Here is a 24,041-nt window from a genome sequence, read left to right on the forward strand (position 1 = left end):
CATAAAATCAAATGCAATAACAACAACAGCAATATAAAATAACATTCAATAACTTTCAAATACACATTGGCACATTAGAAATACATAGAACAAAATGTTATACGCAACATGTACAGAACTGCAGAATACACATCATTCACAAATGTGCACATAGAACAATCACAGTGCAATGCAATAAACACTCAACAAACACACACTACACACACACACTACACACACACACACTATACGCACATACACACTACACACACACACACTGCACGCACATACACACACACACACACTGCAAAACGACCACAGGTCACCTTCCGTCATGGGTGGTCAACCAGGCAACTCAATGGCTTGCTCCAAAGGTTTGCACATTTGTTTGTCGTTCATCTATTTTTCTTATTTTATTCATCGTAATCATCACCATCAGTTCATTATCATCGTCATAAGTTCTTCATCATCGTCGTCGTCACTGTCTTCAATTCATTATCACCATATCATCATCATTGTTGTATTCATCAGTCAACCATCACCAGTTTATCATGAACATCATTAGTTGATTGTCATGTGAATGTTCGGGGTAATTAAGTTTTTTAGTTGGCATATCAAGTTATATTTATGTTATTTCGTGTTAATTTATTTTGATTTATGTTAATTTATATTCGCTGAAATGAGTAGAACTGAACCTCACACGTTTGATTTGGTGTGTCATTCAGTTTGAATGCATTTCATAAAGAAAGACCATCAAATGAGAGTCAGTTTGTGCATCGAGTTGAGACCATGAGTTTATCTGCAGGGACGTCACGACTGATAGATCTCATTGAATTTCGATTTGATGATCTGATTAAAAAATGATGATATGGTACAAGCCTCATTGTGTTGCGTGTTCACATGAACTGTTCTCGAAGTTTCACGTTTGTGCTCAGCCAGCGGAAATATTAAAATACCAGTATTTGTCAGATCAGTGAACACGTTGCACGCACGCACAAACACCGCATCGTACGCTCAAAAGTTTCATTAGCAAATAGTAATCGAAACCATGTCATCACGCATTAGTGACGAAGACGACGCGAGACTTGACTAGTGCACGAGAACTTTGAGTCATTATTCAAGTAGTATTGTTGTGACAGTTCAATCGTTCTAATGAAAAGACACAAGTGCTGATGCTTTTAAAAAATACGACCAATAAGTAAAAATATATCATTTAGGCCAGCGTATGTTTACCCACATATGAACGAAATACGATCTAAAGCCAAGATCTAAAAACCATCCAATTGATGTCGCTGCACTAATTATTTTGATAAATTAATGAAAGAGAGATAATTGAGACGTTATTAAGATGGGCGTCTGTTTGATGTGGTCGTGTGTGACTTTGTTGCGTTGCGCGTTTCTCTGCGATTCTTGATAGCACACACACACATGCATGTAGGTGTTCAATATTTCTGGCCAATATGTATTCGTGAATATTTATAAAAAAAAGTTTAGAATTGCTTAAAATATATTTTTTTTTAATTCAAGAAATGTTTACTAAAACTCAGTTATCACCGACACCGATGCAATTAAAGTACTGTTATGTCGGTGATGCTCCGATGTCTCGGTAATTTACCGATGCCGATGTATCGGTTGCTTCCTCGGATCAACAAAATAAAATTCATAAGCATTTGGTGCTCTTCAACAATGCTGTATTTTAAGTAGCACTGACTTATAAAACTGATTTGTTTGACAATCCGTCACTAAATTTGCCTCGTTGAAATAAACCAAAACTGCAAACATGTTGGAAAAGCAACGATAATTTCATTTTTTTTTTAAATTTTATCTACCTGTATAGATTTTGCCTGCGGTTATATCAATTTGGGATTTTTCCAATGCAAATTTTTTTAAATTCTGTTTAACTAGGTTGGATACAGATTTTTTGATTCTTTTGAAAAAAACCTACAATCATTCCATCACAAACAACCAGGTGGTGTACAAGCTGCACAAAGCAAGCATCAACTACAACGCCTGGAAGAAGGAGCACTCGCCTTCTCACAAGCCCTGGTTGTTCCCCCACCAGAGCAGTCTGCCCCACATCAAGAGCAAGGACATTTTGATACTGAACGGTGACGACGTCGACAGGGCCACTGATGACAACGATGACGAGTTCAACGCCAAAGAAGAAGATGTCACCATGGATGGCATGATAAGACAATAATGGATGGATGGATGGTGGTGAATGACTGAATGACACATCGATTAGATTTTTTTATCAACTTTGCTGTGTGTGGTCATCATGTGTGAATCCATGCTTGCTTGTGTGTGTGTGTGTGTATGATTATGTTTGTGTGTACTGCTGGAGTGGTCACATGCCTCAGGCTGGATGTGTGATTCGCGTGGAGGCATTATTAAACTTCATTTTATTTGATGTGAAAGAGCAAAGTACACACAAACAAAGCAACATAACTGAGCTTTAAAATTGACCACATCCGCGTTATGAACTTTTCATTGGCATCCACATCACCGAGATGCTATTTTTGTGTTTGATATTTTATTTCATTTTTGAACTTGAACAAGTTATGTTTCTTTGCCATAATCGATAAGTTTGTTTTAAGTTATTATGAAAGTGGTTGGGGAGATCGGTTGTTGTTTATTTTGTTGTTGCTGAATTGTATGTGACTGGTTGTTGTAGGTGGTGGTGGATCGTGTTACTTTGTGATTGGTTGTAAGTGGATTGAGGCACGTTGTCGTCGGTTGTTAGTGGCGATGGATTGTAGCACGTTATGGTTGAGATGGTTGTTGGTGGTAGTGGATTGTGGCATGTTGTCGTTGCAGTGAATGAGTCAGTTAAATGACGGCATATGAATTCATTCAACAAAACATGCATTAAGCAACCTGCATAACGTCTAGTATACTTAGAGTACGGAATTGAAATTAAGTGTCGGTTTATAATGTTGAATTGAAAGACTAAACAATTCTTTAGAGGTGCGGGTCGGTAGGTACCTGCTCATATTTGATTTTGCGTTTGAAAGTTTGGACATTTCCCACGTTTTGATGGTTACTCGCTGCTTGTTAATGCTTACAATCTGTGATGTGTGGTGGAGTTTTCTCTTTCATCTATTTTAATTTTTATACCATTTAAAACTTTTTATTTGCTCGTATTTTAGTGATAATGAAATAATTTTTAAGAATTCATTAATGATTCCGATCTTGCATTCATTCATCCACGCCATCTCTGAATTATTTACTACTGCTGGATCACCATCGCATATGTGTGCGATGAGATGCTGATGAGACTATGCGTACCATAGCATAAAATTCAATTTATCGTAACTGTTATAACATTTTGGCAGAGCTCATCATGATTTGATTAATTTTTTTCTTTATTTGTTTAATTATTTATATATTTAATGAATTAGTCCGTTAGGCACATTGTACTTGTAGTCACTCACGCTGCGACCAACGCAAACCACGTTATTGAAATTAACATGCACCATCATGATCAGCCTAGATCAGCCTAGATCACCCACCACATCGTAGTCCAAGTTATTTATTTATTTCATCGATCGTTCATCATTCGTGCACGGAACATTTTGAGGAGGCACGCAGCAGTGTAAATTATAGAAGTGTTTTTACGAACTTTAAAACTTTGATACAGTGTTTGTGTGTTCGTTCCGTATCCTAACATGTGACCTATTTTAACAGACGCTTTTATTTTTAATACTTTCAACGAGTTCAGACAAACTTTGATATTATATTTTAATTCTAATTCGTTCAAACGAAAACTTTTTTTATCGAGAATAAAATATTCACAACGTCGTAACTGCAATTTGTTCAATGGAGTAGATTGAAATAATTACTGCGATGTGGCCACGAGAGGGTTGGACATCCTGAAGATGGACGGCATCATTGTGCTGAAGTTGTTGAAGGCTTCGTCTGACAGTGTCTGCATGGTGCGGTGTTTGTTTTGTACGATATGAATGTAGGTGAACTTGTGGGGTGTGTTTGTGACGTGGTGTATGCCAAATGTTGGGTGGGTTGGGACGTGGAGTGTTATGTGTGGTATTGTGTGCGCTGTGATGTGGAGTATATTGTATATTGTGGAGTGTGTTGGTCTGTTAGGGTGTTGAGTAACGCGGTTGGTTCGCCCATGAGATATGTTGATAATGATTAACCATTATGTTAATGACCTCTTAATCGGTTTATCTTTTACGCACTACCTATTAATACATTGTAATACTACAATGTAATACTACAATGTAATATTAACAACAACAACACACGTTTAGACGGCATTTTCCCCGAGATCGGGGGTTGCCGTTTGGCTACCTATGATGAAACCGAAATACCCCTCGACGCCATCCACATCTGTCACTCGCCTCAGTATCACGCAACCCCGCTTTCACCCTGTCCTTCTCCACCTGCTCTCTCCATCCCAATCGCGGACGACCCCTTCCTACCACTCCTTCAACCTCGAACTCCAACGCTCGCCTAATCCCGACCCTTTCATCCCTTCTCAACACATGTCCATACCACCGCAATCTCGATCTCCTTATCAATGTCACAATGTCCTCATTCAGTCCCATCATTGACATCAGCTCTGTACTACTCCTCCTATCCTTCACTTTAACCCCACACATCATCCTCACCATAGCTCTTTCAGCCCTCTGCAGTACACTTTCCTCCTCTCTCCTCAACACCCAAGTTTCACCACCATATACCATCGCTGCTCTCACACATGCTTTATATACCCTCCCTTTCATCTTCACTGACCATTTCTTTCCACACAATACCCCACCCAGTTCCCTAAATTTCATCCATCCCACACGAACTCTAGCCGTAACTGCGCTCAAACATCCTCCATCCGCATTCAGCTTATCTCCTAAGTAAACAAAGCTTTCCACTCTTTCAATACCACCACTCAACCCCGTCCTTGCGCCCGTCCTATTAATCGCACCATGAACACATTTCTTACATTTGAACGTGCCTTCCACCTTTTTCAGTGCCCCCCTCAAACCCCTACATCTCTTATGCACCCATTTCTGACATCCTATACACAACACCGAGTTAGCCTTCACTCTCCTGTCACATACCCCACAGGGGTCTATTTTACTTATCACTCGCTCCCCACCTTCCCCACTCACCATTACCTTCGTCTTACCAATATTAACTTTTAACCCTTTCTTTTCAATAACACTTTTCCATCTGTCAAATTTTAACTGCAATTCTTCCATGCTATCAGCCATCAAGACTAAATCATCTGCATACAAAATCTCAAATAACAACCCCTCCATTATGTTTCCACACACAACATCCATCACAATTGCAAACAGAAACGGTGATAACACTGATCCTTGATGCACTCCTACCTTAACACTAAAAGCGTCCGACATCCCCCTTCCAACCCTCACCTTTGTCTTTGCCCATTCATACAGCTGCAATGTAACAATGTAACAACTACAATGTAATATTACATTGTAATATTTAAAAAAAATAAGATCCAATGAAGTCAGTGATTCGATAAATCGTGAACAGAAAACACTACGTATTATGGAGTCTGCGGATATCAGAAAATATTTGTAAGTACATTACAAGACAAGAAGTAGTGTTAAGTAGCATCGAACCTCGGGAATGAGGAACTGAATGTTGAACGACTCTTCAAAGTGACAGACCGACATCTCCATGATGAAACCTTTGATACACTTGAACACAAGCTCTGCCCTCCTCAAACACCAGGCTATCGTCATCTCCTGTAGGTTCAAGTTTTGAAACGTTAGACTGGTCTGTGCCAGTAAAACTAAAAAGTATTTTGCAAAACGCGTGCATAAAAAACTTTCAATATCTAAAATAAAAAAAGGGATACACAAATTAAGAAGACCGGGGAGACAGAAGCGAAATCTGGAAAGATTTAAACGCGCGCATTCAGTAAGAGAGTACGAACCCACCTCGGTCATCTCATGCACCAACAACAACGGCAGCGTGATGGTTTTGATGTCGCTGTTGAATGCCGTCTTGATGATGTTCCTGTAGGCAAGGATCACTGGATGTCTGGAAGAAACTTCAGCGTGCAAGCTGTCGTCAGTGGCCACATGGAAGACCACATGGACCTCAGACAAGTTGGAATGTCGAGTGATGTACAAGTCGCCAACGTTCAAACGAGGCTGGCGGGCTGACGGCGAAGTCTGTCGAAGATGCACGTGTGCTTCATTAGGCTAGAAAATTAATTCTTTATAAGTAAGGATCAAATTAAATTATTGATATGATAACAAAATATAACATTTAATGTGTTTGCAATTATTGTGTCTATAAAAATAGTTTTCTGATGTAAAATTGTTAAACGGATATTTATTGAACATTAAAATGCACGCAACATCCACACTGATAGTGTTCGAGTCGAAATTGTTGCCGAAAAGTTGTACGTGCTAATAATTGTTGGATCGAATGGAAGCAGTTTCTGTTTTTAAAAAACATTTATACCACAACAGTTTAAAGATTTATTACTTTTTCGTTTAAACTCCTTTCAATTTACAATGGCCATTTGATCAGTGATATCAATATATGTAAATAATGCAGATCGCGCCTCATTAGCTCAAGCATTGACAACGATCCTACTAAATATAAATACATGGTTATAAATGGTTAAGGAGACAGACAGCCTGCAGAGGAGCATGTGGAGGATCGTTGTGACCGGCTTGCACTGCTGTCTGGATGCTTTCCAACTGCTCACTCAGGTCTGGAAAGTGGAAGTCTGTGGTCTGTTGGCACACCTCAGCGAAGGCTGAATAAATTTGTCGTTTAAGTCATCCATTTCGTTCATTAAAAAGCAATTATATGACTAAGGACAATGAAATAATTGTATATTAGTCATTCAAACAGAATGAGTGGACGATATCTTTGAAGGAAGTTTACAGATATCCAATCTTTGAAGGAAGTTTACAGGTGGGATGAAGGATCGAGGTAATGAGACGATCATGAAGGATCACGAACATGTTATATAGGAGATGATGATGCAGGGAATTATGATGGTGGAAGAGGTGATGATGATGCAGGAGATGATGATAATGATGGAGTGGATGACGATGATGAAAATAAAGGAGGTGCCGATGTAAGATGAATGACAAGTTGTGGCCGATGACGAAGACGTAATGAAACAAAGTAACGTTACTGACCTTTCTTGACACCAGAGTGACTGTTGATTCTGTTATCGACTAGGAGGACGAGACCACACAACTTGTTGGAGTACAGGGAGATGGCTGTTTGGAGTCGCTGCCCTGTACTGTGATCGAATGAGGTCGCATCTCTACATATTCAAGACGCTTATTTACATTTATAAAATTTTAAATAATAAATAAATTAATTAAAAATTAATTTAATTAGTTAATAAACAAAGAAGTTGCTAAACAGAAGTCTTCTGCATTACTCAGAGACATCAGCTTCGATACAAGAGCAAGGTGAATGAATACGTGATTGACTACCGCATATAACGCATAATATATCTTGGCATTTGAACTAGGTTACTGCAAAACAAGAACAGGCACTTTTAACAATTACGCTGTAACGTCGTCCTCACAAAATCACAAACCATTCAATGAACCTACTTACAAGGCATCAGACAACTGCAGTCGACACATATCAAGCACGTGACAACTGACGAGTCGCAAGTTGTGGCTGGTCTTCATCTGGGCACCTTGGTTGAAGAACGTGAGGTAAAGGTCATGTGTGGAAAAATGTGAGGTGAATGTCATGTGTGGAGAGATGTGAGGTGAAGGTCATATGTAGAGAGATGTGAGGTGGACGTCACGTGTGGAGAGATGTTGGTAAGAGGTGGTTTGGAAATCAACTGTATCAAGCTGTCAAGTATAAAACGTAAAAAATTAAATGTTCTTCGTGCTCATTCTTTTAACACTCTAGTACAATTCAATTACATAATAATTCGTCTGAAATCAAGTTTTTGACTACTTTTCTATTCACGGATTTTTATGGAATACAACAAACCCACTCAAGTTGCAAACTAACAAAGAAGAACCAAAACAAAGCTATAAACAGATATAGAAGTGGGACAATTAGATGTTGTTGAAAGTGTTTATTTCCTTAATTATGATATTAAGATTACTGTTTTCATTTTTAAAAATTAAGTGCATGGTTTTTTATTATGCCAGCTTTTCAAGAGATTCACAAAGATAGCCTATCAATGCTAAAACGCCGTAAAACTGCAGATGATATGGAAGCAAAACAACGCCATTTAATTCTGGTTTCCTTAATTGGATGATTGCTAATTATTACGCAAGATCTAATGAGGAAAATTTTTCGACTCTAAAAGTAGCGATAGCGATTTTATTTTTGTTTTGAAAGTAGCACTGCTAGCATTATTGCTACTGCTCATGGCATGTGGCGGCACTACCGCTACTGAAAACTCTGACGCCGCTACTACCAACAACCCTGCTTGCTATCCACACCGGTTTTATTTCGTTGTTAATTGTTGCTATATTCTGGTTTATCAGATTTTGGATTTCCGGTAACAACCCGTTAATAGTAAAAATCCGGAAGCCAAATAATTTAATGACCAAAATGAAAAAATATTTTCTTGCACAGGCCACAAAGCCGCGTTAATATCAGTAATTCTTTTTTGATTATGTTCTAGTTTTGAGAACAAAGATCGTATGTCAATCAAACCATATATATTAATATCAGGAGGAGGCCTGTCACGCACTACGATCTCAAGTCTACGTGACTTTATGACACCAGAATTAAGATACTAAATATTCAGAAATATTCTGCAAAGGAATGAAATAAATCAATTGTAAAATAATCAAAATGAATTAAAATAAAAAAAATCAACAAATATTTATTAATAAACTAGTTTGTCATTTAATATCAATTCAGGGTTAAACATCAAGTTAGATTATCTTAGTTTAATAAGAAATGTAATGAAGTTTAAAGTTTATAAAATTTTATTTAATCTGCAAAAAAATGTTGAGTAATCTTTCTCCATTCTCATCCCTTTTCAGTGTGTAGTTAGCGAATGTTTTACATCGGAATACATAGCGTCGTTTGCAGGTGGGGCATGATTCATTCCTCGCCTCTAGCCAGTCTCGAAGACAAACATCATGAGTCGCATGTTTGCATTCCATCATGTATACGAATGATTTTGTACAAAATTTCTCCAAACACAGGCTGCACGTATCATTAAGGAATTTATCCTTCACAAATGGCAGAAAGAAGAGTCTGTTTCTTTTCATGATACGCGAATGATAATCCTTGACAGTGATTTTTACTCTAATTTCGTAATTGTTCAATATCTGGTTTTTCGCGAGCCATTGTTCTCCTGGCATGCTGAAGTAATATAGCTCGGTCAATTTGTACATCAATGAATACTGCTCTTCCTTGCTTAGCATTTCATCAAATTGACGGTTCCATTCGCGTATATTCACCAAAGTTTCCAGTTCATAATTTTTGAGTAACTTAGCAAGGTACTCTATTTCTTCAGATCCAAACCCGTAACGATCATTCTTCAATTCTAACTGATTTTTGTACCACTCAAATCCCACAATTTTTCGTCGTTTTCCAAGTTCAGATATGTAATGAGTGGCAATTTTCTTTCCTAATTGCTCAACAACTTCTTCATCTGTCAAAGTTTCCAATCGGTGGATAAGTTGGAATGGAATGAGCAAAACAGCGTTGAAATTTAAAGACATGTTCATCTCTTCTCAGATGCGCACCTATATTGCATATCTCATTAAATGTGCCTGCCTATATATACAATATGCTCGATGAGCATAAAACAGGACCATAGAGTATGAACATAGACCAAAAACCGATCGTAAATTTAACAATATGTTTTACAATCAAATATATCCATAAACAAAGAAAACGCTGTAATAAATATCTAACAAAATACAGTAATTTTGTTGGATTTTAATTTTAAATTAATAATAAAAAGACCAACACATAGTGGTCCTTTTAGAGCCAATAAATTGGGAACGCAATACATTATAGATGGTTAAGGATTAACGAAAAAAAATTTCTTTATAAATAATAATGAATAAAGGAGTAGTTAAAAACTTCGTGTTCTATGTGAATGGGTTAGAAGACAATGATAAAATTACGGTACGAAATATTGAAAAACTGAATCATAAACTAATCAAAGCTGAAAATGCAATAATATTTATTTCTTAATTGTAAATAAAAGTAAATTTTTAATTGTTTAATAATGAAATATTTTTGAACAATTTTGTGCAATTAATAAACACTGGGTATGACATAAAACTGCATCCACGCTGCCTTGCGAGCTTTTGAGCAAAAGGCTAGGCCCACCGCTATAACTGGTGGTTGTCGTCAGGATGGGTGTCCGGATGTAAAAACTTTCCCCAAATTACTCTTATGCCATCACAAAGGAAAACAACGGCCCCTAGTCCCCAGCAGGCCTTAAGTGGTCAAGGGGTGCCTGGTCCCTGGGAAGTATGCAATAGCAGAGGGATGTTGCAGAAAAATTCAGAATGGCCCATCTATGGTACTTAAACTTGGAACGCTCAATGTTGGATCACTGACTGGCCGCAGCATGGAAATCGCAGAAATGACTCCTTGTGGCAGACCTGGTTGTCGAACTGTCAAAACATGAGTCTAACCAAATGCCTCGGAAAATCAAAACGTGGAAGCTGAAAAGCAATATTCATCGAGAAAAATTTCAACAGATTGTCGCCACACAGTTAGACCACCAATCGCAAGCCAGTACAGATTGGAGTACATACAAAACAGTTTTGATAAACGCTGCAACTACAGTTTGTGGGAAAACTGGTACAAAACGTCAGTGTACAAAAATGACAGTGTACAAAATGCAATAGCTGAAAATAAAGATGCATACAAGCAATGGCAAAAATCAAAGTCTGTTGATGACCATAAACTTTTCCGTGAGAAGAACAACTATGCAAGACCTCAAGTTGCACTGGCTCGGACAGATCAGTGCAGAGAGTGGCTCACTAAAAACAAAAGTGAACAAATGAAATCTCTGTATCGTATAGCAAAACAAGCAAAGCGTACGAAAAAAGACATAGTTGGTGCCTCATGTATCAAAAATGACAAAAATGAGATGGTTCTTGAACAAGATGAGATCAAGCTACAGTGGAGAGAATACTTCAACCGTCTGTTAAACTAAACAAATCCCATCAATGTTAACTTTGACGCTCCACCCATCGAAGGTCAGATTCCAGACATCACTATAGAGGAGCTTACAAAAGCTCTGAAAGCTATGAAAGATGGAAAGGCAGCAGGGCTCTCTGGACTCATAAATGACATTATCAAAGCATCTGGTACTGCAGGTATCCAAACGTTACTACAACTTTGCCGTGAAATCTGGAGAAATTGCTCAATGCCGACTAAATGGAACTATAGCATGACAGTCCTGCTATACAAAGGAAAAGGTGATCCATTGAACTGTTCATCATATCGGGGTATCCGTCTGTTAGAACACTCCCTGAAAAATTGTCGAGAAAATCATTGAGAGAAGATTAACGTCGTGCATCACAATCGGAAATTATCAATTTGGTTTCCTAGCGGAAAAATCAACAATTGATGCAATTCACATCCTTCGGCAACTGCAAGAGAAGTACCTCGCAAAGCATCAACAACTATCACACATTTTTGTAGACCTTGAAAAAGCATTTGATCAAGTTCCCCGTGAAGCAATCAGGTGGAGTCTCAACAACTATCACACATTTTTGTAGACCTTGAAAAAGCATTTGATCGAGTTCCCCGTGAAGCAATCAGGTGGAGTCTACGTGGACAACTCATTCCAAAATATCTTGTTCGACTTGTGATGGAAATGACTCTCGTCGGCACAACGGTTGGAAACACAGATGCATTTGACATCGGCGTTGGAGTTCACCAAGGCTCGATTCTCGGTCCACTGTTATTTATAACTGTGATAGAAAAAATCACAAAGCCGATACGCACTGGTGACATTTGGAATCTAATATATGCTGATGATATCGTTTTAACAGCCACGTCTGAGCAGAATGCAGCACAGGTGTTTGAAGATTGGAACACCAGACTCGCCGATCATGGATTCAAAGTCAACATCAGCAAAACCAAAGCAATGAACACTGGTGAACCCATCCAATCTATAGCTACTGAACGATGGCCATGTTCAGTTTGTAAAGTTGGTGTAGGTAACAATTCAATCAAGTGTCAGCAGTGTAACCAGTGGTGTCACAAACGTTGTTCAAAAATAATTGGTACTTTATATGAAGTTTCCAATTTTGCTAGTCCTGCTTGCATCAATCCACAACAACAAATACGAAATAGCAATGTTTTTGAAGCCATTAAAGTAGAGAAAGTCACATCGTTTCAATATCTAGGAGATGTTCTGGGTTATACTGGAACAGCTGAAGCTACCGTTCGAGCACGCATACGTGCAGCCTGGAATAAATGGCATTTCCTTGCCTCTATATTGATACGGCGTGACATCCCACTACCACTACGATCAAGACTTTATAAATCTGTGATACGTCCGGTGTTATTATATGGTGCAGTAACATGCCCAATGACAACCAAACTGGAACAACTTCACCGAACCGATATGAAAATGCTCCGACGGATGCAACTAATTAGTCTGAAGGACCACATCAAATCTACCAAAATACTGCGTCGTGCTGGTTTAGATGATATAAAGGAAGAATGCCGGCAACACCGTCTGCAGTGGTTTGGTCATGTCAAACGAAGTGGAAACAGTGCCATAATTTCTCTTGCAGATGTTGAAGTACCTGGCACACGTCCCAAAGGCCGTCCAAAGAAGTCCTGATCGCAAACAATCGAGCAAGTCATGAAAGCTCTAAATTTAAATGAAATGGATACAACTGATCGCCTAATTTAACGCAAAAATTGATGGCAAAGAAAACAACGTCCTACCTTGGGAGAACTGGGTCTCTGGACACTAAACGATGATTGATTGATTGAATTATATAATAATTCGTCTGAAAACAAACCGTTACAGCTTGTGATGTTCAACATTTAAAATCAACTTTTTTATTTGAAACCGAACTTGAACAATAAGTTTAAATGAAACAAGATCACCCAGTCTAAACTCTTTAACCAAAAAGTTTGTACATTAATCGATTTTAATTACTGAAAAATTATTTAAAAAAGAAATGAATAGTGACCAAGGTTGACGGTGAAGCAATCTTCCCTCCTGGTTTGCACGCCCCTTTTGTTGTTGACAGGACCCGATGCTGATGAGGTGCCAGGAAGTGGAGAGAACAGGTAACTGGCTGTCAGACTGTGCTTCATGCTTTCAGTAGTTTAAAAATTGTTAAAATGTTTAAAATTATTTTAATAAATAGAAGAACTATTATTTTTAATAAGACAAAAGCCAAAAAAAAACGAAATAAAACAGATTACATATATATTACCAAAAATATTACATATATATTACATAACCAAAACAAAATCAACCAAAAAAACTAATTTGTAGGAAACAACATGCAATCAATCAATTAATCAATCGTCGTTTAAACGTCCGTTGTTCCCTTGCGGAGGTTGGACAGGCAGCCTGTGTCGCCAGCTCGTTCTGTTCAAAGCATCTGCTGCATCCAGTCCAGCAGTTTTCAGGTTGCTTTAATGGTTGTTAGCCATGTTGTCTTCGGATGCCCCTTTGGCCGTTTCCCAACGACATCGAGTTATTATTGCTGTATTCTCGCTCCGTTTTACGTGACCGAACGAGCGCAGCCGATGTTTTTGCAAAGCTTCACTTATTGATTCAAGCCCACTACGAAGCAATATCTTAGCAGATTCAATATGGTCGACCAGTATCCATCGCAAGATTTTCATGTCGGTTCTGTGTAGTTGCTGTTCAAGGCTTTTGGTCATAGGCCACGTTTCTGCCTTATAAAGCAGTACGGGTCTTATCACGAATATTTTGTACATTTTGTTGGCAGCTGCAGAGGGATGTCACGTCCAGTGAATATAGAAGCAAGGAGTCGCCATTTACTCCAGGCGGAGCGGACACAAGCACAAACTTCTGCTTCGGCTGTTCAAGTAGTACTAATGATGTCCCCCAGATATTGAAATGTTGTCACATTGCTTTACAGGCTGGCTATGATTCTGACAGATTGGGCAAATGAAGTTTCCTGCTATAGAAGACAATGCTCCAGTTATTTTCGAGCACCTTTTATGACACCATTTTTACTATGATGGCACAAAATCGAGTTGCCGGGTAGGAGCGCTTTGTGCAGTTCCCTAGCAATCAGCGCTTTTTGTCTTTTCTAAGTTCACTTTGAGTCCGTGTTTGGCCAAAAGTCGACTCCAAACCTCAAATTTTTCTGCTGTCTCTTCTTCTGATGTAGCCGTCGGTACTATATCATAAGTATACGTGATCTCCCATATGTCGTTCGTGCGTATTGATATAGTTATTTCTTCCATCAAAAATGGGCTGAGGATTGATCCTTGGCGTACGTCAACGCCGATCTCGAATTTACACGTGTTTCCTGTAGGTGTGCTGATTATCGTCGTTGTGTGTTCATAGGTAGCCATTACAACATATACCAAATGCTCCGGAACAGCCCAGCCTAATGCCTCACGTGGGATGCGATTAAAGGTTTTTTCTATGTCCAAGAAAACATGAAATTTTTCGTCACTTAACGTGATTACACTGGCCAATGAATATCAAGCAGCAATTACGCTGGCTTATGAATATCAAGCAGCAACCACACTGGTTAACAAATATCACATAGCAGTTAGCAGTGCTCGCACAGACTTACAGACGTCAGGCAGCAAAAACCAAAAAATGCACATTAATAAATATTGATACCAACCAACCTGTCAACACTATTAGAAGCAGCATTATCAGCAGATTTTTCGATGAGCAGCAATTCGTGCAATTTCATAACCTGGTCCCTGTACTCCCTCCTCTGCTTGTCCTTCACAGTCGAAAGAGCACTTGACCACTTGCTCGATTCCATCTTCAAACATTTTAACGTCATCAAATCCGACATGCTTTGTTTGATGTTGTCATATATTGAATGTTTTGATGATGTGAATGTTTTGTTGAGAAATATGTTGAATGTGTTTGTTTGTTGTTGGTTTGCATGTTATTTCCTACATATTAGTTTTGGTTATGTAATATAACAAACGTGTTTTAAAGAGCCATTTTTATCATAAACAGCAACGAACTAATTATGATCACTGAAATATCATCATCATCATCATCACTTAAATAAATAATTTAACAATCACAAAATTCAGAAACTTTTGACATCGGAAACTTACTTCTGACACTTCGATGTGTTTCTTTGCAAGCTGGTTGACCTGGTTGTCAGTGAAGTTGGTGCCGATGTTCCTCACTGCCTCCTCCATCTCTTGCCGACACCTGACCAGTTCCATGGAAAAATTCAAATATTTTGCTTAAATGCAGACTGCGAAACGAATTAAAACGTTAACGTTACGAAGAATCAGTTATAATTACAACAACATACGTGGAAACCACAACAACAACAACAACAGCAACATTGAACAGCTGCTCTAAGATTGTTGTTTCCATTCGAGGTCCATTGAAACCATAAATTCCCAGTTGCGCCACAGGGAGGCTAGAAACTGTGCAACAGCGGTGGAGGTTTGATAACAATGATCAAAAGTAATATCAAGTTTACGGTGCCTATAGCCCAATGTGGGACAGCAGACAAATGCAGGGCCATCAAGGAGAGGAAGTGGAAGAGTGGGCAAATATAGTAGAATAGGAATGCCTAAACAAGAATCATGGTATTCAAGAATCAAGAAAACTGTATCTACACCAGATGTGACGTTGGTGAGCCAAACTATAGCAAATAAGATCCATTGGAGGTGTCGTCAGATCACATGGGACAGGCCAACACCAAGAGAAACCTTCTTTAACCAAGTCCTATATAAATATAAAAAGGCAAACTGGGACGGCTTTTGTGAGGTAATAAGAAGGAGAATAAGAAATAAATTCGACAAAAAAGACAATGTCAACATAAATACAAAGATGATGACAGACATTTGTTTGAAGGCAGCAGGATTTAATATTCCCAGGGCAAAAGCATATCAACTCAGGATTACACGGATGAATGATGAAATAAAATCAGCAATGAGAGAGAGATTGGGAGAACTCACGGAAGGCCAATGGAAGCGATACTTGGAAGACTAGATGGCCTATGAGCAACTACTACAACTACTACTACTACTACTACTACTACTACTACTACTACTACTACTACTACAGCAACACAAAAATAACACAACAACTAACTGCAGTTCCACCCTAGCAATGGCATCACCTCGTTGTTTGAAGAACGAAGACAAGATGATTGCATATTCGTGCTCCAACTTGAGGAGCGTCGATATGAAATGCGAGTGGATGAGTGCATGGTACACGTCGGAGAAGATGGATTCGTTCGTCAGTGGCTCCATCTTGCTGAACTTTTGGTACTTCTGTGTATGAACAAGTTAACAAAAACTAGACATTTCAAACATAACATTTAATTAAATTTAAAATGTCCTTTTACAAATTACTTGTGAATGAATCGAAAATAAATTCAAAAAAGTAAAAAAGACTGACGACGACAACGATGATGACGCAACCTGTTCATAAAAGGATTCACATTTTTCCACAACCTCCTCAACATCTCCAGCAAAATTACGGATTAATTCATCATCAAAGTCATCCTGCTCCTGCAGCTGTCGGTTGATCTTGAAGTCGGAAAGTTCCTTACACAACCCTACAAACGTAATTTATAGCAAAACAAATGCACATTGAGTTTCTAGCTGAAATAAAGCTTACATTCAAAATTTATTTAATTAACATGACAGATGTAAAAATGATGTATAAAATATAAAACATTGATGGAATGGAGAGGTTAGAAAATGAAAGTACGATACTTTGGAAGACATGTGGCGGCAGGTTGTGTGACTTGATGATTCTTCGAGCCAACTCCTTGATTGGCTCATGTAGGGAAAAATCTGTTGAAAAAATTATAAGTAACTAATCTAAAAAGTTTGGTACACCAAAATAGCAATATTGCCAAGGGGTACGAAAAAAACTTTAAAAAAAACAAAAAATATTTTAAGAAAGCTATTTTGTACAAAATCACATGAAACAGGATTATAGTGACAGTCAGCAGAGTAAAGTATTTAACAATATTAAATACTAAATATTTTATATAGCAGATTATAGATAGAATATTGTGAAGTTTTTTTAGCGCGCATGTGAAATGAATGGCGTAAGTGTGTATGTTGGCGCGCATGTTGTGGTCAGGTGGGCAGTCTGGTCGAATGTCGTATGAATTGGTTTTGTATGCAGGTTGGTTGAATGTTGGACGGCGCATATATGGTGAGTATGGTTGAGAATGAATGTTTCTCAGTTTGTTTAGAATTTGTTTGGTATATAAACCTTTTGGACAGTTGTTGAAAAAAAGGAAAGTTAGTGTTATAATTTGGTTGTTTGGAATAGCGTTGTGAATTAGTCTTTGGTTTTATCGTGGTTGTATTGGTCGGACGGTTGTTTCTTGTTTTGGGATTTCATTTGTTACGGCTGGTAAAAATATTTTTTTTCGTTTATTTAGAACATTTAATTTAGTTGACTTTAGAAACATTTGCTTTAAAGAGTATTATTTTGTTTGCTTTACAGAATATTATTTTGTTTCTTTTATTTTTGGTTCATTAATAGAATTATTTCAGTTAGGATTGGTTTGTCACTTTTAAAAACTAAAACATGTTTGAAGACTTGCTAGCTGTTAATAGGGCCGGATTAACCGACCAGCAAGCAGGGCGCGATAATACTTCCGGCCGGCCCGTATTTTCCGACCCGGAAATAAAAAGTTGTGAAGAGGTGAGTCCCGGCCAGAAGCAAGACTGCCTAGGCTGGCGGCGGCGGCTGTTGATATTCGAGCAAAGGAAAAATTTCGCCGCGCGGCAAAAGTTCACAATATTATTCCGACTTCTAAGGCTATTAACGTCAAAACGAAATGAGAATTCGCAAAATCTCATGTCCTATTTGCCAGGGCTATTTTAATTTATTATAATTATGCATTCAGCGGATGGCAGAAGCTCACACTATAAACTTGTAAAGTTTAAACTTAATAGTTTACGGCCATACTTTACAAGTTGTTATCTGCTGAATGCATGTTAAAATAGAATTAAACGTTAATTTTTTGTTATTTTTTCTTTGTTTTGCTATTCTTTGTTGTCATAGTTTTGTCATTGCACAAAAATAAATTAATGAACCTCATATTTTATCTTAATTATTAATAAATACAATTTAATTTAAAATATCGGAATTAATTATAAAAACATTTACTAAAATTTCTTAGATAAAGTTAAAGTTAAACAATGGATAAATGGCTCAAACAACAACCATTAAAACAAAAGCATTGCAACTGAGCCGATGCTCAGCGCAGATGTCCATGCAGATTCAGACTCGGATGATGACAATCAAAAACTGCGGAAGATTAGGCGATATGATGAGAAGCATTTGTCTCTTGGATTTTCGTGGTGTGGTGAAGAAAAAGAACCAAAGCCACAGTGTGTCGTATGTAATGAAAAATTACCAAATCACTTGATGAAACCTTTATTACTTCAACGTCACTTTAATACAAAACATGCTCTTCTCAAAGATAAGCCACTAGAATTTTTCAAAAATAAAAGAAGTTGAATTGAAACATTGTAGGAGCACCTTAAAATCATTCACAGGAGCTAACGCTAACTCACAAGCTTTAGAGGCGTCTTATTTGGTAAGTCTGAGAATTGCTTAAACTGGAAAACCACACACTATTGGGGAGATTCTTATATTGCCTGCAGCTAAAGATATTGTGTCATCCATTCTTGGAAAAAATGCTGCCAATAAACTTAATGTCGTTCCATTGTCCGATAATACAGTTTCTCGAAGAATTCATGATTTAGCATCAGCAGGCCCGGTTCTTCCATTAGGCAAACTAGGCAGCTGCCTAGGGCCGCCGAATTTAGGGGCCGCCAATTTTGCAAAATAACTTAAATAAGCATCAAAAATTATTTATGGAAATTTAAAAAAAAATGAAACAACGTCGTTTTATAAATATTTTTAATAATTCTTCAGCTTATTCGATAGATGGCAGTATTGTATTTTAGACTGTAGTTAACTTTTAATCATTCGTTTTTACGGAAGTATATATAAACATGTGTTCATTTTAATCTAGACCAGGCTACCATTTTCAAATTTTATAATTTTTTATTTCCTTATTTTTAATGAATAATTAAAATTTAAAATTTGATTTAACCATGTCAGCTATAAAAGGAAGTAAAAACGATTCTGGTGCTGAAAAACGAAAACGGAAAAAAGCTCAAGAAGAACGATTAGAATCACAAAAAGGTTCTATTTTTAAATATTTAAAGCAGGATGATTTAGCAGTAATAGATGATGCCGAAGCCACTCAGATGGAAGAGAAAACCGAAAGTATGGAAATTGGTCAGATGATTGCATTAGATCATATTCCCAATATTTCATCTAATTTAACAAGTACAAAAGAACAAGAACCAGTTGAGGACAATGAAATTGAAATTACTGCAAAAGAGGAAATTGAATCATTTCAGGATGATAACATTGAAACTGTTGATTGGAGTGATATTGGTTGTTGGCCAATAAATATTGAAAACTCTCAACAACGTGATTTTCTGGTTAAAAAAGGACCTATGAGAATTATTGATCACATTTTTCCATTAACAAATAATAGGCGTTTTTCAGCAATACATTACAAGAGAAAACTTTCGAATTGTGAAACAATTGACAGGCGATGGTTAATTTATTCGATTCATACAGACAAAGCATTTTGCTTTTGTTGTAAATTATTTTCAAATTCTGTGAATGTATTTTCAAGGGGTGGTTATAATGATTGGAAAAATTTTACAGCTATGGTAAGTAGTCATGAAACATCTTCTAGTCACATAAACTCTCAAAAAAACTGGATTGAATTGGAAAACCGACTAAATTCAAATCAGATGATTGACCTACAAACACAAAAAGTATTAAATTCTGAGAAACTGCGTTGGCGTGGCGTACTTGAACGACTTATCGAAATAATCCAATTTTTGGCTCAAAGAAATTTGGCATTTCGAGGAACTGATGAAAAATTGAACACACGAAATAATGGGAACTTCTTAGGATTAGTTCAATTGATAGCCAAGTTTGATCCTGTTCTACTCGAACATTGTCGTCGAATTAACAATAACGAGACTAATGAACATTATTTAGGCAAAACCATACAAAATGAATTAATACAATTAATTAGTAGCAAAATTTTGAAAGAAATAATGCTTAGGATTACAAACTCAAAATACTACTCAATCATATTGGATTGCACACCAGATATCAGCCATCAAGAACAAATGACAGTAATACTTCGATTCGTCGAAATAAAAGACAACACTGTTAATATCGTTGAACGTTTTGTAGTATTTTTGCAAGTTCAAGAAAGTACTGGAATAGGATTAACAGAAGCTATACTACAAAAACTCAGTGATTTAGGATTATCAATTTCTGATTGTCGTGGCCAAGGATATGACAATGGTGCAAATATGAAAGGTTGCAACAAAGGAGTTCAGGCCAGAATTTTAGAAATTAATAAAAGAGCTTTCTTTGTACCATGTGGTTGTCACAGCCTAAACTTGTTGCTTTCAGATATGGCTAAGTCATCTGTAGTCGCAAAAGAATTTTTTGGAATTGTTCAGCAAATTTACGTTTTGTTTTCTGCATCAGTTCAAAGATGGCAAATACTAAAAAATCATGTAAAAAATCTTACAGTTAAACCATTATCTGATACTAGATGGAAATGTAAAGTGGACAGTGTTAAAGCAATTCGTTATCAAATAGGTGATATCTATGATGCATTGGTTGAAATTTCTGAAACCACAAATGATCCAAAATGTCGGACGGAAGCCATTTCTCTTACAAAAGCAATTCGAAATTTTACTTTTTTAGTTACTTTGTGTGTTTGGTATGACATTTTATCACAAGTGAATGTATTAAGCAAAATCATGCAAAGTGATAAAATGGAAATAGACAATTGTTTAAAATTATTAAAAAAAGTAAATAAGTTTCTTGTAGAATTCAAAGAAATCGGTTTCCATGGTTCAAAAATAGCAGCAAAAGAATTAGCAGAAGAATTAGAAATGTCTATAGAAGAAACCATGTTTCATCCAGCTGTGTCGATTCGAAGAAAACGAACCAAAAAATATTTTTCTTATGAAGCTGAAGATGAGTCAATACATGATCCAGAAGAAAAATTTAGAATCGGTTTTTTTAACGTATTGATGGATCAAGCAATAATGTCTTTAAACGATCGTTTTGAACAGTTGACAAATTATCAATCATCTTTTGGTTTTTTATTTAATATTTCGGACTTAAAATATTGCTCTGATGAAAATCTGCGAGAGCACTGCAAAAAGCTAAGTTTGATACTTTCTGCTTCAGTGTCCGATGATTCGCATCAGCTTGAAACTCAATCCGAATCTGACATTGAAGAACTTAATTTATTTACTGAACTGAAATCATTTGCACATGTGTCACCAGATAACGGTACTCCTCTTGAAGTTATAAGGTTCATATGACAGCAGATTGCAAGACGTGTTTCCAAATGTTACGACTGCTTTGCGAATTTTATTAACAGTACCTATAACGGTGGCATCAGCCGAACGCAGTTTTTCCAAATTAAAACTAATCAAGACATACTTACGTTCAACAATGACACAAAATAGACTTGTTGGATTAGCACAAATTTTTATCGAAAATGATATTGCTTCTGAACTCGACTATTCAGCATTAATTGACGATTTTGCAAACATGAAAGCCAGAAAAGTCAAATTCAAATAAAGCAAAAATGAATATTGTAATTTATTCAGATGATCACTCGGTGCACTGAAACTGAATAATTATATTTTACTAGCTAGTAGCTACTATAATTACTTTTCACTTTTATGTTGGGCAGTTCTCAGAAAATGGCATTAATAATAAAATTTGACATACAATTTTTAATTCAATTCAAAGTTCTAAAATCTAAAGTATTTAATAATTTGAATTCTATTTTTAAAATATGGAAAAATATTTTTTATAAAAATTGTAAGAACCTATCCAATAAACTAGGTAAAATATGGGTGGATAAAATATAGGTTCAAAAATAATATTATATATTATGTAATATCAATACGTATATAAAAAAACTAGAAAAAAAACAAAAACAAAAAAACGAAAATAAGTTTTTCCTCCAAGTCACTGACATTGATATATCATATATCATATATCGGTAGAGTAGCCAACACCATAGATGTAGCTCTGCCTAGGGCCGCCAAATGTCTGGAACCGGGACTGAGCATCAGATGTAAAAACCATTCTTATTAAAAGAATCCAAGCAAGCAAATACTTTGCAATTCAGTTAGATGAAAGTACAGATGTTACAAACTTTGACCAGCTGATGATGTATGTTAGGTATGAATTTGAACAGTTAATTGAAGAGGAATTTTTGTTCTTTGAGTCTTTATCAGGCCGGACAACAGCTTTAGAAATATTTAAAAAAGTTGATTTCATGACTTTAAATGGAATAGATTGGCAGCATTGCGTGGGAGTGTGTTCTGATGGTGCAGCTGCGATGACTGGCAAATATGGGGGAGTAGTTATGCAAATTAAACAGGTTGCACCAGAAGCAAAATTCACACATTGCAGTATTCCCCGTGAAGCTCTTGCTACCAAAGCCATGCCTGCTAGTTTGAAAACTGTTTTAAAACAATCTGTTAAAGTTGTTAATTTTATAAAAACTCGGGCTCTCAATTCTCGTTTGTTTTCAATAATGTGTAATGAAATGGGAATTGACCATAAAAAGCTTCTTTTACACACAGAGGTACGATGGTTGTCACGTGGAAAAGTGTTATCTCGACTTTTTGAACTACGTTCAGAAGTGCAAATATTTCTCATGGACACTGGATTTCAAACAGCCGATTTATTTCTGAATGAGTTATGGTTAATGAGGTTGGCGTATTTAGCGGACATTTTTGGTAAACTGAACAACTTGAATTCTAGTTTGCAATGACGAAATATAACTCCGTTTGTTGTTGTTGACAAAATAAATGCAATCATTAGGAAGCTACAGTTCATGGTTTCAGATGTTGAACAATTTCGAGTAACAGCATTTCAATCACTGCACACATTTTTGACTGAGAACGAACTTCAACTGCATCCTAACATGGCTGAAGATATCAAGAACCATTGTTCTCAGTTAATTTTGAATTTTCGAACCTATTTTCCTGAAAACTTTGATGACAAAACTTGGATAAGAAATCCATTTTCTGATGTTGCATTGCCAGCTGACTTTTCTGTTCAAGAAAGAGATCAATTCATTGAACTTTCGTGTGATGGTGGATTGAAGAATGAATTCAACAAAGACTTGTTGAGTGATTTTTGGCTTAAAAGAAGAGAAGAATATGGATTAATTTCTGACAGAGCTTTGAAATTTTTGATCCCTTTCAGTACTTCTTATCTCTGTGAAACTGGATTTTCTGCAATGTTGGCAATAAAAAACAAATACAGATCAAAACTTGAACTTGAGCCAGACTTGCGTCTAAAATTGACATTGTTAATTGCAATGATTTGAATGAGTTTAAAAAAAAGTTGGATGATTTTCTTATGAATGCTAAATTTAAATACGATTGGAGAGCGGAGTTGAAGTATGACTACTAGTGAATGCTGTTTATAGATTTTGGATGATGGTATAAATGTTTGTTTTGACATGATTGTCTTTAAGAGAGGACGATATATATGAATGGTTGAAATTGGAATTTTTATGAAGAAATGTTTGCGTATATATATATACATAGGCGGCGACTTGTATGGGCTTTCGGGCTCGAGCCCCCCCAATATTTAACCCTTCGGGCTCAAGCCTATCTTGAGCCCCCCCAATATTTGAAAATAAATATTTTGAATTTATATTCAGTTATTATATTTATATTCAATTTTTATTTTCTTATAACTATATTGGCTGGATATTAGCTTATTTATGTATAATTAATCATCAAAAACGTCTGAGAAACCTGATCTAATTTCAACTATGTTTTGCATA

At 36.7% G+C, this 24,041-nt stretch overlaps 1 protein-coding gene across 1 annotated transcript; it reads right to left on the reverse strand.

Moving 5' to 3' along the window:
• Window positions 1-324: 324 nt before the first annotated feature.
• HELRODRAFT_111877 (hypothetical protein) lies at window positions 325-16,377 on the reverse strand (the record flags this gene model as incomplete). The annotated part of the gene is made up of 11 exons (XM_009019627.1): window positions 325-350; window positions 1,947-3,907; window positions 5,586-5,711; window positions 5,907-6,173; window positions 6,615-6,739; window positions 7,131-7,237; window positions 7,564-7,648; window positions 13,116-13,219; window positions 14,770-14,912; window positions 15,220-15,353; window positions 16,245-16,377. The coding sequence occupies 10 exons, from the start codon at window positions 16,375-16,377 to the stop codon at window positions 3,818-3,820; spliced, it is 1,314 nt and encodes a 437-aa protein (XP_009017875.1). The 3' UTR covers window positions 325-350; window positions 1,947-3,817.
• Between the last annotated feature and the right edge of the window lie 7,664 nt (window positions 16,378-24,041).

Source organism: Helobdella robusta (genome assembly GCF_000326865.2).
Source record: "Helobdella robusta unplaced genomic scaffold HELROscaffold_25, whole genome shotgun sequence".
Lineage (NCBI taxonomy): Eukaryota > Metazoa > Annelida > Clitellata > Rhynchobdellida > Glossiphoniidae > Helobdella > Helobdella robusta.